The sequence below is a fragment of the Macadamia integrifolia genome, unplaced genomic scaffold, assembly GCF_013358625.1.
Source record: "Macadamia integrifolia cultivar HAES 741 unplaced genomic scaffold, SCU_Mint_v3 scaffold1183, whole genome shotgun sequence".
Classification (NCBI taxonomy): domain Eukaryota; kingdom Viridiplantae; phylum Streptophyta; class Magnoliopsida; order Proteales; family Proteaceae; genus Macadamia; species Macadamia integrifolia.
The window spans coordinates 71,465-86,318 of NW_024868111.1; the positions used below are offsets into that span (position 1 = coordinate 71,465).

The 14,854-nt window shown below is 39.1% G+C and overlaps 1 protein-coding gene across 1 annotated transcript; it reads left to right on the forward strand.

Annotated features, from left to right (window-relative positions):
* Window positions 1-2,011: 2,011 nt before the first annotated feature.
* Window positions 2,012-12,503, forward strand: LOC122063038 (transcription initiation factor IIA large subunit-like). The gene is made up of 11 exons (XM_042626693.1): window positions 2,012-2,427; window positions 2,671-2,841; window positions 2,952-3,119; window positions 3,346-3,400; window positions 3,467-3,525; window positions 3,738-3,860; window positions 9,623-9,775; window positions 11,464-11,527; window positions 11,609-11,772; window positions 11,889-11,972; window positions 12,124-12,503. The coding sequence occupies exons 1-11, from the start codon at window positions 2,311-2,313 to the stop codon at window positions 12,145-12,147; spliced, it is 1,182 nt and encodes a 393-aa protein (XP_042482627.1). The 5' UTR covers window positions 2,012-2,310; the 3' UTR covers window positions 12,148-12,503.
* Window positions 12,504-14,854: the final 2,351 nt, after the last annotated feature.

Consider the following 14,854-nt stretch of genomic DNA (forward strand, 5'->3'; position numbering starts at 1 on the left):
AAGAGCCAACCCCTAACCATACATATAGCGTGCATGTACATCCAACAGAACCAGCCTCCACCTATGAGTCTATGATTTTTTTTTTTTTTGGTTGGGTAATAAGCAATCCATGATATTTGATATACCTTTAGTGGATCACACAATCTAATTATGACCGTAAGGTTTATAGGGAAGTGTGGCCTGCTCTTAAACATGTTTTTGTGAATAGACTTCTATTAGTCTCTGTACCTAAATTGAATTTTGATCTTGTCTTAACTCTTTGTGATGATTGTCAATGACATAAAAGCTTTGATAATTGATTGTTTGAATAATACAAATGACAACAACAATAACTTGGTATTTTCTCAACTAAATGGGGTCAACTATATGGTCATGCTAAAGTATAAGATAAAAAATAAAAATAAATGAATAAGAAAAAGACAAATAAAATAAACAAGGCAATGTGACACTCTCATGAAGTCCCACCTAAATACAATTGGCAATATGGATCTTTACCTTCCAAGCAACTATGTTTGATGTCATACTAGTATCCAAACCTAGCATTTGTATATCCTTCGTCACAAACTCTTCAATGGTCATTTTAGGCCTACCGTTAATTCTTATAGTTCCTTTCAATTGGATTTGATCATTCCTCCTTATAGGGGTATCCCAATGCTTCCATTGAATATAGTTATACCACTTTAAGTAGTATTCTCGTAGCTTGTCTTATATTGAAGCTACTCTCAAACTAGCTCTTACCATGTCGTCCCTCACTCTATCTCTCTTAGTTTGATCATACATCCATCTCAACATCCTCTGAATAATACAAAGAAACAATCCATATAATACGTTGATGGTGTTGATACTCATACCAATGATCAATAGTGTGAATGCCTCAATGGTTGAAGGCCAAATCTCACTTGCACTAATAAGTGATTTAAAAATTTAGAAATTGAACCAATGAGTACTTTCGGCCTTGCAAAATATGCAATGTTGACGCCCCACAAATACTTTGATCGAAAAAAAAATACACCTCAAGTAAACATCTCTTATTTGCTAATAACAATTATTCAAATCTTTGGCTTGATTAGTCATGCTAGCCCATATTGATCCCAATAACCATATGGATCAGGTCATACATAGGTTGAATAATAGCCATTTTACATTCATCAAAAGTAATGAAGAGCACTGGACACCTTGTGTGTATCCTCAAGGAGATAAGATGAGTTTACCTTAATATCACACACTTCCTTGTGGTGTTTGTACCTCTTCCTCTACTATAATAGTTGGAAGAGGTTCAAGTTTAGTTAAAGGAGCCATGAAACTTTATAAAATCTGGAAGATCAGGCTTAATCTGTTGGGTGGGTCGCATGGTCTGTCAGGGAATTAAGGTTGCAAGCCTCAAGATATTTTTCCAATTGGGGGTAGAGGTGGAGGTGGAGGTGGAGGTGGAGGTGGTGTGGGAGCAATTGTAGGGCACAGGAGTTGTAATTGAAGAAGAGCAGGAGACCAAGGGCAAAATATTTTATAAATACACATTTTTGAATAGTTTTGTAAACCCAAACCTATTGTGTAATATTGTTAATTGAAATGCCAACCGAGTAATTTGGTAAATCCAAACCCATCCAATGCCAATAGTACGTAATCTTGTAAAATAAAAAAAACTCTATCATTGTTGATACCCATGTGTGTGCTCTCATCTCATTGGTATAGGGAGCTTGAGATGGGATGATCTACAGTTCTACACCATAAGTCGCATGGACTCATCCGTTCCGGAGCGTACAACCTGGATCACAATTGTGAAGCAGCGAAAAGATGGTGTGAGTAGGGATAACATGGTAATTCAAGAACCGGCTGTCCAAACTCCAAACTACTCCTACTCCCTCCAAAGACCGCACTACAAACTCTACTCGTCCTTACGTATGTCGTCGTAAGAAAAGCCTTCGAGAAAGAGAGGCAGACTCGAAGTGAGTAGATTCCGACACGTGTTCCCAGGCATAGAACGGATGCAAACCTATTTATATTCCAATCTTTATATCTCGTTTTCTCGTCCGCGCCGGTCGCCCTCTTGGCGTTCTCTATCTCCTTCATCATCTTCCCTTTCTGTCAGCTGAGAAATGAACCGAAAACCCTAGATACCTTTTTTTTGTTTCCTGGTCTGTGCAAATATTTACTCGATGCCTTTCTTCTTCAACTTGTGTCGAATTTACATCGTACAGCTTCCCTCAGCTTTCCCGATATCAGCTGCTTCGCGTCTCCGCTTTCGAAGGCTCAACATTGGGGTAGCGGAGAGCTGAGAGGTGAAGGTTTTTGATTGGTCTTGGCGGGAAAATGGCAGCAACAACAAGCGGCGTTTATATGCACGTCGTTGAAGACGTCATCGACAAGGTCCGGAATGAATTTGTTGAGGGCGGCGCTGGAGAGAATGTTCTCAGTGAGCTTCAAGCGGTAATTTCCCCCCCTTTTTCGCCTCTTATCTTCATACTGATTTACTCTTTTTTCTAGCTCGCGCTGTTTTTTCTGGGTTATGATTTTTCGTGGAGTTGTTAGTTTCGGTTATAGTGACAGTTGAAGATCTTGCTTGAATTCGTTTCGGGCCTAGGATGTTTGTGATCCTATCATATCGGGTGTTTGAGTTTTATCTTTAATGAAATTTTTGATTGATTACTTAATTATTTGGGACTTTTTTAGCTCTGGGAAATGAAAATGATGCAATACGGTGTTGTAACGGGTCCAATTGAGAGGTCCTCCGGCCAAAAGCCGGCCACTGGTGGTCCAATCACCCCTGTTCACGATCTTAATGTTCCTTACGAGGGTACTGAGGAGTACGAAACCCCTACTGCGGATATGCTCTTCCCACCGGTAAGCTTCTTCCCTCTTAATTCTCTCAATTGCCTTAATTTGTTGAATTCGTTTCGTCGGCTATAACATTTCCAGGTCTTTGGATTCATCGAATGTGTTTTCCAATGCAGACACCTTTACAGGCTCCCACACCTCTGGCCACTCCCATTCAGACTCCCTTACCAGGAACGGTGGACAGCTCGATGTATCAACTTCATTCTGGACCAAACGACTTTCCTGCAGTGCACGATGCTGGAGGCGGCACTGAGGTGAAAGCTGGAAGACCTAGTCCGTACATGGTAAGCCACATTCATTTTCTTATTGTTTCGCTTGACGGGGTGGTTTGCAAGTGCTGTTGGATAGAGAGCTGCCCATTTTATTGGGAATCCTGCAGCCAATCTTGTGAGCCTTTTTTTTCCCCCTTTCTTTTAAATGAGTGGAGGAGTATGTCTCTGTCATCTCTTTGCCATCATGGTTCTTCTGATTAGAAATAAATTGCTGATCTTCTCCTTTTTGTTGTCGCAGCAATCAGTTTCTCCTTGGATGAATCAAAGACCTCTAGGTGTTGACGTTAATGTTGGTAGGTACAAAGGCATACCTTTCTGTTACTACTGCTTTCAATGATTTACGTTAATGTGAAATGCAGCTTACGTGGAAGGACGGGATGAGGTGGACAGAGGAACTTCTCATCAACCTACAACACAGGTATCCTTTATCCTAGGAGAATGGTTGGCTTCATGGTTCATTGGAAGCCCACTAGTCCATAGTACAAGAGTTCTGTTTAGGATTAAAATCTCTTCAATGAATAGGTTCTTTAATTTTCTTTGACCAACAAAATTCCTTCCCTCAATGTGTGAAAAAAATGATGACGTGCTATTGCTGAAATTTGTGACACTTTCTGTTGGTGTGGGATCTAGGATTTTTTTGTATCTTCTGGAAAGCGGAAAAGAGAGGATTTTGCACCACATTTTCAGCCAGGTGGATACATGCCACAGCAAGATGGAGCTGGAGATGTGACATTGGGGCACTTAGAAGCAGAGGTGCATTTTTCATCTTATTCATTATATTGATCTATCAGTGGGCGAGCCTGTGGGACAATGGTTAAGTTGCACTATTGCAAACTGTTGGTCATAGGTTCAAAACTTGGAAACAACCTCTTCTGCGAAGCAGGGGGTATGGCTGTGTACACACTTGCCCCTCCCAGACCTTGCAGTAGCAAGAGCCTCATGCACTGGGTTGCTCCCTCTTTTTTTTTTTTCATTATATTGATCTATTGCCTCTGTTTTAACTGTCAGGAAGTTCTCATTCTTTGCCAGCTAATTTAATGGTGATATTTTCGATGTCAGTCTAATACCCACATGCTACATACATTTACATTGTGGTTGAATAAGCAAATTAGAAATGGCTTCATGTAATAAAAGATCGGGAGAAGGAAAAAAGGATCCATTGAATATGCGCTGGGTGAAGGATGATGACAGTTTTCGAAATTTAGATCCTTTTAGTACTGTGTTCTCTCCTTTGGGTTTCAAAGGATGACACTTTTTCATAGTTTCTTATCTTTTGAAAACTGACGGCTAATTCTTGATTACTTGGTTCTCAAGCCTTGAAGAAATAAAAACCCGCTAGACAAGTCGAGGGAAGATGTAGACATAGAAGCCTTGACACAAATACTTATTTCGAGACTTAAATTACCCCAGCCCCTAATAGTACTACCTTGAATAGCTAAACTGGAAACAGGAAAAAAAAGGACAAGCAAAGAAGCAGAATGTAAAAGAAGATATCTGAATATATCTTAGGCAGGGGAACTGGGTAAAAAGCCAACAAACTCCTCGTCAGAAGTGACTAGAGCGCAGTCATTGCTGTCATTGATGAAGTGTCATGAGCTACATCAGCTGGTGGATGGTTTGCTTCTTATTCTCATCCAATGCAGTGAATAGGGTTGGCTGCACTCTTGATTGTTCAATGATTAGAGCATTGAGTTGGACCATCTGTGATGCAGTGGCACTAGAGTGTTTAGACCGACATGATCGGGTTTGGAAACCCAAGTACAAAATAAAACCAAATAACCTTACCAATAGAATATGTGAGCAAACAGCTATTGTTGATTATGAGACTAGTGTTATTCACCTATACAAACTTGTAGGGGTTGGGATGTGGCTTTGATACCAAACAGTGCAATATGAAAATCCAGATTTTGGATCTTGGATGCAAGCAGGCCTAGTGATCAAAGCTGTATAAACTGATGAAGTACTTGCCATGGAAGACTCCAAACATAAACAACATAAGCTATGTACCAACCATAAGACAAAATATTTAACTAAAAAAAGACTCTTTCTAGATTAAACAAACAAACTTAATTGAAAATGGGACCCATATAATCTTTATCTATATACTTAATCCTATGTGCACTATTAAGACCCTAAATATAGGCTTATAAAAGAGGCTTATTACATCAATAAACCCGAAAATAAGAAGCCCAAGGTCCATCAACTACAATCCGCTTCGGAAGTTAAGGATTTTTGGAGGAAGAAGAAAATCAACTGTCGCGATCTCCTTATGAACAATGCCAAATGGTGTCTCTCCAATTAGAATCTGTTCTTGGGGCTCCACATTATCAATCAGATCATCAATCAATTTCCCTTGTGGTTGCATTGTTGGTGTTGCTTAATTGGCTTTAAAGAGCTATCATGCTGCAACCCTTTCAAGATAGTAATGTGCAGTAAATGGGAGGGAGTTAACATAAATGAGTTCCCTTCATGATTAAGGACAACATTCCTTTATTCCATCAATGGTTGACCAATTATGATGGCATGTTTAGAGGAAAGGAATACATGACATCTAGCACCATCAAAATAGGGTGAAACTGAATATTCAATGAACACATCACCATCAGATTCGATAATGAGTGGATGAAACATAAATAAAATATGGAGGGAAGGGTGTTTGTGTAATAATAGCAATTGAGGGCTTGGATTGGGTACTTCTTCAACCTCGTAATGGTGGGGAGGTGGAGAACCAGACTCGGCTTTGTATGATTGAACTCAACCAAATAGGGGATTGACTCGAAACTTCTGGGGTAATTCAATAATTCAATGGTTTCTTGATTCAACTGAGAGACACTCAAAATAGAGATCAAAAGATGAAATAAAATTTCTGCGACTCAGGTCTAGCCGTAGAACCAGCCTGGTTTGCAGGTTTGGTTCTCAATGTAGAAGGTGCTTTCAGGTCTGGGTCTTGGGGTTGTTTGAAACTTCTATAAATGAGTGATATAAGCCCCAGATCTCAGGGTGAACAGAAGAGAGAAAAGGGAGATTGATAGTCAACTGTCAGACTGGAGTTTCGCCCAGAAACAGAGCAGGCTAGCAAGGAACAGTAACAGAAAATATAGAAGAAAAAAAAAAAAAGGAGAAGAAATATCTACTAAAAAAATAGAAACTGACTGTAATGAGGGAACATGAAAACTGAAAACTAATTTAATAGAAGAAGATAAATCTCCTATGTATCTAATCAGTCCCCAAAATAAATTATTACAAGAATAACCCAAAACCCCTACCAACACTTCTTAGTCTAAATTCCTGGTTTGGCCAAGTTTGCCTTGGTCTGGGTTTCCAGATCAAGTCATGCTGGTCCACCCATGTGCATGCCACTGTATCATTTGTTGAGTGAGAAGCATAAAGTCCCCAACCAGAAAGATACAAAAAAGTCCAATCATTCTTTGCAAGGCCTAAACCTCTGCAAAAAGGCTATACAGTGTAACAGCCATAGACAAATGTACAAACTCGCCAAAGCTCAAGGCCCAAAGAATAATAGTTCCTTCACTTTATCAGCTAGTATATATGCTGACAAGTGTTGGTACTCAAAAGCCTCACTTTCCCTTTCTAGAGAAATGCCCGACAAAATTACCAAGATGAGTCCACCAAGATTGCAACCAGGGATCTTCAGCCTTGATGTTCCAGCTTCTTATGAGCTTATTAACCTCAATATGTCCTCCCAAGTCAGCACTAATAGGCCTCCAAAAGGAGGGGCATCTTTAATACACAGTCACAGAACAAGCATTCGACATTTGCATACCTGTTGAAATATAGTCTTCAATTAGTTGGGATATTTTCCGGGAAAGCCCACCACATGGAGACTGGACTTCAAATCGACCATGCAACCCCTGGGGGACTTGCTGAAGGCTGGTTTCTGAAAAGAGCTTAAAATTTTAATTTGATAGAAAATATACCAGACTTGTGGATGCACCAGATTTTCCTATCAGGACTCCCAGAAACCACATTTATTCCTGTAACTAATTGAATTCTGTATGTCAACTACTTGAGTTCTCCATTTCTTCTCAGCTTGTAGGCCTAACAGCACCTGAGTTTGGCACTTCAAAATAAGGGGATCATAGTAGTTGTGACAATAAAGGTGAGCCAATGTGATGGCCAGCCACCATGGCAGCTAGCCAACCCAACTCATTTAGGCCTTATCTCAACTAAATGGGCTTAGTCAGCTTCGCGGATGTTTTTCTTCCATTCAACTCTTTTCAAAGCCATACTTCTTGTCTCCGAGGCAAACGCCATATATTACATTCCAGACCACACCTGACCATTTTATAGTTATTTGATGCCATTTTCAATTCATTTAGGATCTTGGCTGTCACCTTTAGCACCAAGAAGTATGAATGAAATACCATGGGCTTCACTGTTACAGGCCAGGTTGTGCGTATTGCAAAGAATGAGATTGAGGGACTGGTTTTCATGCCAAAGATTCCACCAAAAGAAGTATGAATGAAATACCATGGGCTTCACTGTCACAGGCCAGGTTGTGCGTATTGCAAAAAATGAGATTGAGGGACTGGTTTTCACGCCAAAGACTCCACCAAAAGCTTAGCAAAAACCCCATTAAAAGAGCAACCCAGTGCACAAGACTCCCGCTACTGTAGGGTCTGGGAGGGGCAAGTGTACGTAGCCTTACCCACTACTTTGCAAAAGAGGCTGTTTCCAAGTTTTGAACCTATGACCAACATGTTGCAATAGTGCAACTTAACCGTTGTGCCACAAGCTCACCCACTCTTAGGAAAACCCCCATTGCCCACCTGAAATCTGATGTCCCATAAATAGGTCTTGACATGCTTTGCATGAATCCTTTTCAAAGACCCTCTGATGTAGACAAGTCACTTGGGCTTATTTTATTGCAAATAAGTCTTGGGTTGTGTTATGTATTTGTTGGGCCTTTGATCCCATAGGTTTTCTTTGAAATGGGCCACTTTAAAAGGCTTCAAATATGGGTAGAAGGTAGGAAAACGGGATTTTATTCATTAGTTTAATTAGTTTCTATTTAATTCAATAAAGGCCCATTATAACATTAGTTGGTTGTAAAGTCCTATATGGACTATTAGTTAGCTAGTTCTACTCCATGTTGGAGTCATAAAGTCAAGTCCTAGTCCTATTTTGAATTCCTAGTTGTAGTAGGAGTATCTAGTCCTATTGGGAAACTAGCTCCTAAGTAGCTTGATTGCTATTCTGCCCTCTATAAATAGAGGAGCCTATGTACTCATAATTGGAGATTTGAATGAATGAATTATTGAGTGATTACTCTTTAGCTAAAAAAACTGTTATTGAGAGGTGAGATGCCTAAACCTTTGAGGGGTGTGATACCTAAAACCTAAGGGGTGAGATACCTATTCCTTTATTCTCTTTCACCCTTCTCAACCCTACATCGATTCTTCTTTTTCTATTTTTATTTTCTGTTTATTGTTATTCGAAGTTCAGACCTGTTAAAGCATACAAAATCATAATCAGTCAGTCAAAGAGTTCTTGTTCTTGAAGCCAATCGACCCTCATTGCTACCCAAGTTTGAAATCTGATCTACAGATCCTTTGGAGGACTGGTTCTATACTCTTAAGATCAATCAATCCTCTCTTGAAGGTTATCTGAAGAAGACAAGTTGATATTTCTGCAGAATTCTTCACATTCTCTCTCTTAGGTCTGAAAATCAAGAAAGTGCGTAACTCCATAACCAGCCGTCAGAAGCCCTTCATATTTGGGGGTTTTTGTGCCCTCCCTAGGGACTATCTACACCCAAAAGTACAGCTCAATCGGACTCCCACAGACCTGGCCGCACCTTTCTCTCTCCAGCTCTATAGAAGGTCTTTCTCTCTCCTATCGGGTTGGGTTTTGGGCTGGTTTTACTCCTATATGGGTATTGTATCCTTGGGGGTTTATCTGATGGTATTATTTATTTGTTTCTTCCTCCTATTTGTATTGTTTGGGGTTATAAATTGCTAGGGTAGTTTCTTGTAATCTACTCCTGCATTACCCTCTCCAACCCATATTTGCGAGCTGCTGAAGTCTATCATGCCCTTCACCAAATCTCCTCCGCCATTTGTATTCATTACTATTGATATTGTAAAACCGAGCCTACCAAGTCTCTTTGGACTAAAAACCTGCTCCTAATCCACCAAGTGTAATTTTTCCTTCTGTTCCATATCTCTCCATAAGAACCATTTGGATCTGCTCCATCTTAACTGACCATCCCTCCAAGTTCTCCTCAGTCCTTCTGCAGACAGCTTCCAAATACTGAATGTTGATGGGAGGCTGGGAGCCCAAAAAGAGACTTGAAATAATGACAAACAACATTTTAATAATTCCATCTGCCACCTTATCTTGCTTATTTTCTATCCTGGTATGCAGCATCATGTTAGGATTATTTTGATACTTTATGTTGTATTCATGGTTCTGTCAATGCCCATTATCTGTGTTTCCTTGTTTGATTTATTGCAATCCTCTGATCATCTCATGGCTAGATTTCTGAGTTTCAGGTGACCCGAGTGGGAAATTCGCCAGATAGATGCAGTAGAGTTACCCGAAATGAGGAGATACTACTGGCTCAAGTTGTGAGGGCTTCTTCAACAATACCTCAACAGGATGGGCCAATTCCTGATGCTTATGATGAGATAGTTTCCACACCAAATGTAAACTACAATCCTACTGTGTCTGTGTATACTTACAGTACATACCTTCACACACACATATATATATACATATATATGTATATATATGTGATTCAGACATGCATATAAGCACCACTATATGCTTCACTCCTACATTTATGAATTATCTGAAAGCCTAGTGGTTGTGGCATCCCATGGAGTGGCCAACTTCTTAAATGAAACCAAAACTGAGATTACTAAATTCTGACTGATGGAAACTTCATGTACTCCACTAAAGCATTAAATTAACTTAATGTTTATTTATGAGTCTAGTTTAGATTTTGTCGAATTTTAGATGATTTTTGGGGCTTTTGGGTTATGGCCTATCCGCAACGGCAAGGGGGCTGGCCAGTTTTGGATTCCAGAGATCACTACGGAATTTAGAACCATTACGTGGACATGTGATGATTAATATACATCCACTTATTAATTCACCCAATAGGTTGGCCTCAAACTGCCCTTAAGAGTTCCCATTTGCCTAGTGAAAGAATACTTGTGGGTTGCTTGCTGTGTGGTCAACAGTCCAAAGTGGTTAGTTGTTGATGTTTTACGACCATTAATGTATCTTATCTGGATTATTTAAGTATTATTATTTCTAATCTGGCTGCATTTGGAAATAGTTTGTCTATGAAAGCTTTTTGTTTGCAAGGTTGGGATAAAATAAGAGGTCATGGGTTGGATTGGGCCGGGTGGCTTGGGTTTGTATGATACTTTGTGGAGAAACCCCAACCCAAATATGACCTTGAATTCATGCTAGGTTGAAAATAGCCAGCTATAGCCTATGCTGGTTTAAGGATGCTCAATGCAAACAACCTGGTTTTGGTTTGTTTTTTCTTTTCCTTAAAATATTTTCTGTATATTTACAAGGCAAAAGGTATTTGTTGGATTATTTACTGGGTACTTCCGGTTGTATGTGGAAGACTCCTCTCCGTCTAATGGTTGAAATTAAAGTGAAGAAAAAGTGATTGAATTTTAAAATATGAAAAACTAGAACCTTATGTTTTGCCCTCGCTAGACACCCAAAAGAGAAAGGGGGAGGGGGGATGGAGGAAACCTTCACTTTTGAAACTTGAAAATATACTAGATATAACTTTAGGTAAAGAATACTTTAATAGTCCATGTTACCTTTGCATTTATATGGTCCCGTATTTCATATTCTAAACATGTAACTATTTGTCAAAAGAATCTATATGCTTATGGCTAAGTATGAGTTGTAAGTGCTGGCATTATGAGCTATCAAGCTCAGATGTGTCAAACTAAATTTGATCTATGGGTTCCTAAATGCCTGTGTGGATGTTTGGAAACCCTGACCCTAAGCTGGAAAGAATTGGTTATGTTTGCAGGTCGGATCAGAAATCACCAATCAAATGGATGCTTCTTGTATTATATGTGGTTGAGACTTGAAAATATTTTGCTCGTTGCTTAGCACTAGAATGAAACGCCTTGGCCATCATCTTGATGATATTCATTGGATTAACATTTGTACTGATGTTACCTTTATGCAATTGTCAATCCAATGGGTAGTTTAGTTCTTGGCTGGGGTAACTGGGTAAATGGCCTCCCCTTCGGGGTTGATACATTTTGCATATGTTTTGTATCCTACATATGTACAAAACTCAAATTCAGGCATTTCTATATCTAACCATGTTGGCCTTGTTTCCACCTTGAAGTTGTATCCTTACCAAGGAGTTACGAGCGAGGACTACAATGCAGTGAATACACCTGCTGGCCACGGTATTTCCTTTCACAGATTGTTGAACCACAAGGTTCTTCTGCTTAGTACTATTGGAACCTCACATACTTCCTCTGTTTTAGATCTACAAGCAGGCACATCCACTGTTGGGACACAGAATGAAGTTGCGGAGGTTGATGATGATGATGATGAACCCCTGAACGAAAATGATGATGATGATGTAGATGATCTGGATGAAGGAGAGGAGCCGAATACACATCATCTGGTTTTAGCCCAGTTTGATAAGGTAAAACGTTCGTTTGTGCTATTACTCTGCTGCAATAATGGCATATGTATTTATTATACTAAGGCTTATGGACGCATGCCCTTGGCATTACCTAATTATATAGATACATTTTGTAGGTGACACGGACAAAAAGCAGATGGAAATGCACACTCAAGGATGGCATTATGCACATCAACAACAAGGACATTCTCTTCACTAAGGTGTGTTTTATGGTTGAAAATCTTAAAAAACCATATTTATCTTAGCTCATCATTTTTTTTTTTCATGGGTGCTTTGTATGGATTCTTGCATGATATTCTGTTTCAAGATTGAATTTGAGAGAGCTTCTACCTCTGTTGCTCGTCTCTGCAGGCAACTGGGGAGTTCGATTTTTGATATTGTTGACCAAAGAGGACGAAGTGCACTTTCACCGACAGGGTAGAATTGTTGCTTAAATAGCAAATTCGAAGAGTGAGGTTTATCCACATTCGTTCGGTTGTTGCTGCTAATTTATTGAGGGTAGAGAAGGCCTGAGGTAAAGGACGTGGCACATGTAAGAGACGTATGGGTTGGATGGATGGATGGATGTACATATAGGTAGAGCCTTTTTTCCCCGCTATATATATTTATATATGAGAACTGCTCTTGGCTCTATTATTAGTTTATTACTCCTGTGAAATTTGTAATCCATCGGCTTTGTATATTCAGACTGTCAGGTTGAATTATGACTAAGTATTGTTTGTTGTTGAGTAGATTATGAACACTTCTTTATTGGTATTTTTTCAAGAAACCAATGGGGTTAATCAGATGCTTCCTTACTGGAGGACTGCTTAGCAATGGAGGGCTCCTAACTTAAAGGCATCTAATTGCTGGGAAGTTGGTGGAATTGCTCAGGAATTTTGTAAAATCTGTTATTTGTTATTCTTTTTCCCCGCCATATATGACTATTTGTTAACAAGTGAAAAACATCATTGATGGAAAGTTTGCAGGTGAAACCAATACAAGTTATGGGGATTTGACTTGATAATTTTCCTTCTATATACACAACTTAACTGGCGTGACAAAAGATCCTGTGTGGTAATGGCTATATTGAATATGTCCTTTACATTGAAGAAAAGTGCCGTTTGAGAAAAGTGGGATTTGTAGATCTGAAGGAAAGATTACACAGCTCAAAGCCACGGAATGGAAGCATACTGTCTAACTCTCCAGAGATGGACTGAGCTTTCCGGGCAAAGGCATGTGCAGTTGCGTTAATAACCCCTGGAATGTAAGAGGAGAAACATCCAAAACTAAGATCAGCCAGGTACTTGAAGTATTGCACAGATACAATTGTTGCCAAATGAGGACAGAGATTTCTCTGGCCACTGAAGAAGGCGCATGAGCTCTTAGGGAACCTGTTTCAAATAATTTTCTGATCATATCATTAAGCTATTGAGTATTTGTGTGTAGAATTCTGGTTCTCACAGCAAGAGCTTCTCCAGAAGAAACCAGCGAGGAAGAGTCCAGAGAATGCTAATAACTTTGACCCTGGCTGTGTCGAAAAGTAAAACCCAGTGTAAGAAGGAATCTGCATGTTTTGGTTGGAAATGGTGTCATTCACGTTGTGCCCACATGGTCAAAATACGTGAGAGTGTCATTGTGATCCCTAAAGTTTATTATGTAAGAAACATATATATTAATTTCTACAAAGGCAGTATAGCAGTCTTTTTCCCTTAAAAAAAAATGTGTGAAAGTATTCGAAGCGGAATGTTCATAAATCATAGTTACCCTTTGATTGGCCTTCGTAGCCATGGCCTTTATTTATTTTTTCTCATTTATAGGGATTGTTGATGCTTGGACCCTAGGGTCCCTTGCTTGCATGTCAAGCATCACACTTCAGCCTAAACGGAATTGGTCTAGCATTGAAAATTTTGGTGCTATCAAGAGGGAATTGGTTGTATCAAAATTATTTGCAGTGAGGCTGTGAGGTGCAGTGAATATTCAATGACTGAGGTGTATGGTCAAGCTCTCTCAGCTATTGGATGCTCATTGCACTTCACTGCTCACTGCAGACAATTTGAACTTGGGTTTGTTCCCATGATTTAACTAACAATGATTGCATGTGACTATATAAGGGATGGACATAAAAAAGATAAAGAAGAAAGATATTATATTTATGAAGTTTGATGTGTGGACAATCAAAACTAATCCCTTAGTTATCTTATCAACCATATCATCCTTCCATATGCTAGAATAATATATGCGGATATGCCCATATAATCTTTGGTGTTTTAACGTTCCAGGTTATGGATTGTTCTCTTTGAGATTTTTGGTGCTAAGAGCTGTTGTCTTTGGCCAAATACTAGTTCCATAAAACAAACACCAAAGTGAAAAACATATTTGTCTTTGACGAGGTGTGTTCTCATTCTCAAACTAATTCGGGCTTTATTTGGTTGTAAGAAAAAATTAAAAGGAAAATGAAAAATTTTAAACTTATTTTTTTTTCTTTTTTTGGTATAAGCTTTTGTAATCCCTCACCCAACATGTATGTATGAATTGCTTAAATTTCTTAATAAATTTAATAAGGAATTTTTTTAGGGCAAGAGATTGTTGCCTATTCCCGTGGTCCTTGCACCAATGCACAAGCCTAAGAACACTTGAAGGAGTATCAACATCAATAGGATTTTTTTTTTTATTTCATAGGGTGTAGGGTGATAATTTCGCACAACCCTTTGTCTTGGACTGAGAATATCTTCACCAATGGTCTAGTAAGGTGAAGAGAAAGAATATCTTCACCTCTTCACCTCTTCACCAACGGTGATGTGATGGTATTGTTAAACTTTAGATCATCATTAATTATTTAACTTTCATCCCCTATTTTTCATGTTCCAAAATACTCTTTTGACTTCTCTAATTCAATCAGAGGGTGTTTTTTTTTTGGGGTAAAAGCAAGTTTATTCAACCAAAAAACCTGAACAACATAAGGTTTGGATCCAATGCATCCAGAACCCAGGAGTGGATATGACGTTGTTTTACAGGAATTGACAGGGTTAGATGGGTTAAATGAAGAAATTATCTCTTCAGCATGGATGGAGAGAAAATGGGTCCCCTTTTCAATGGTTAT

Bases quoted from the DNA above. Each gene is read 5' to 3' on its own strand.
- LOC122063038 (XM_042626693.1), top strand. From the start codon at position 2,311: ATGGCAGCAACAACAAGCGGCGTTTATATGCACGTCGTTGAAGACGTC. The intron at 3,120-3,345 runs GTAAGCCACATT...TTGTTGTCGCAG, and splicing joins GAAGACCTAGTCCGTACATG to CAATCAGTTTCTCCTTGGAT. The intron at 3,861-9,622 runs GTGCATTTTTCA...TCTGAGTTTCAG, and splicing joins TGGGGCACTTAGAAGCAGAG to GTGACCCGAGTGGGAAATTC.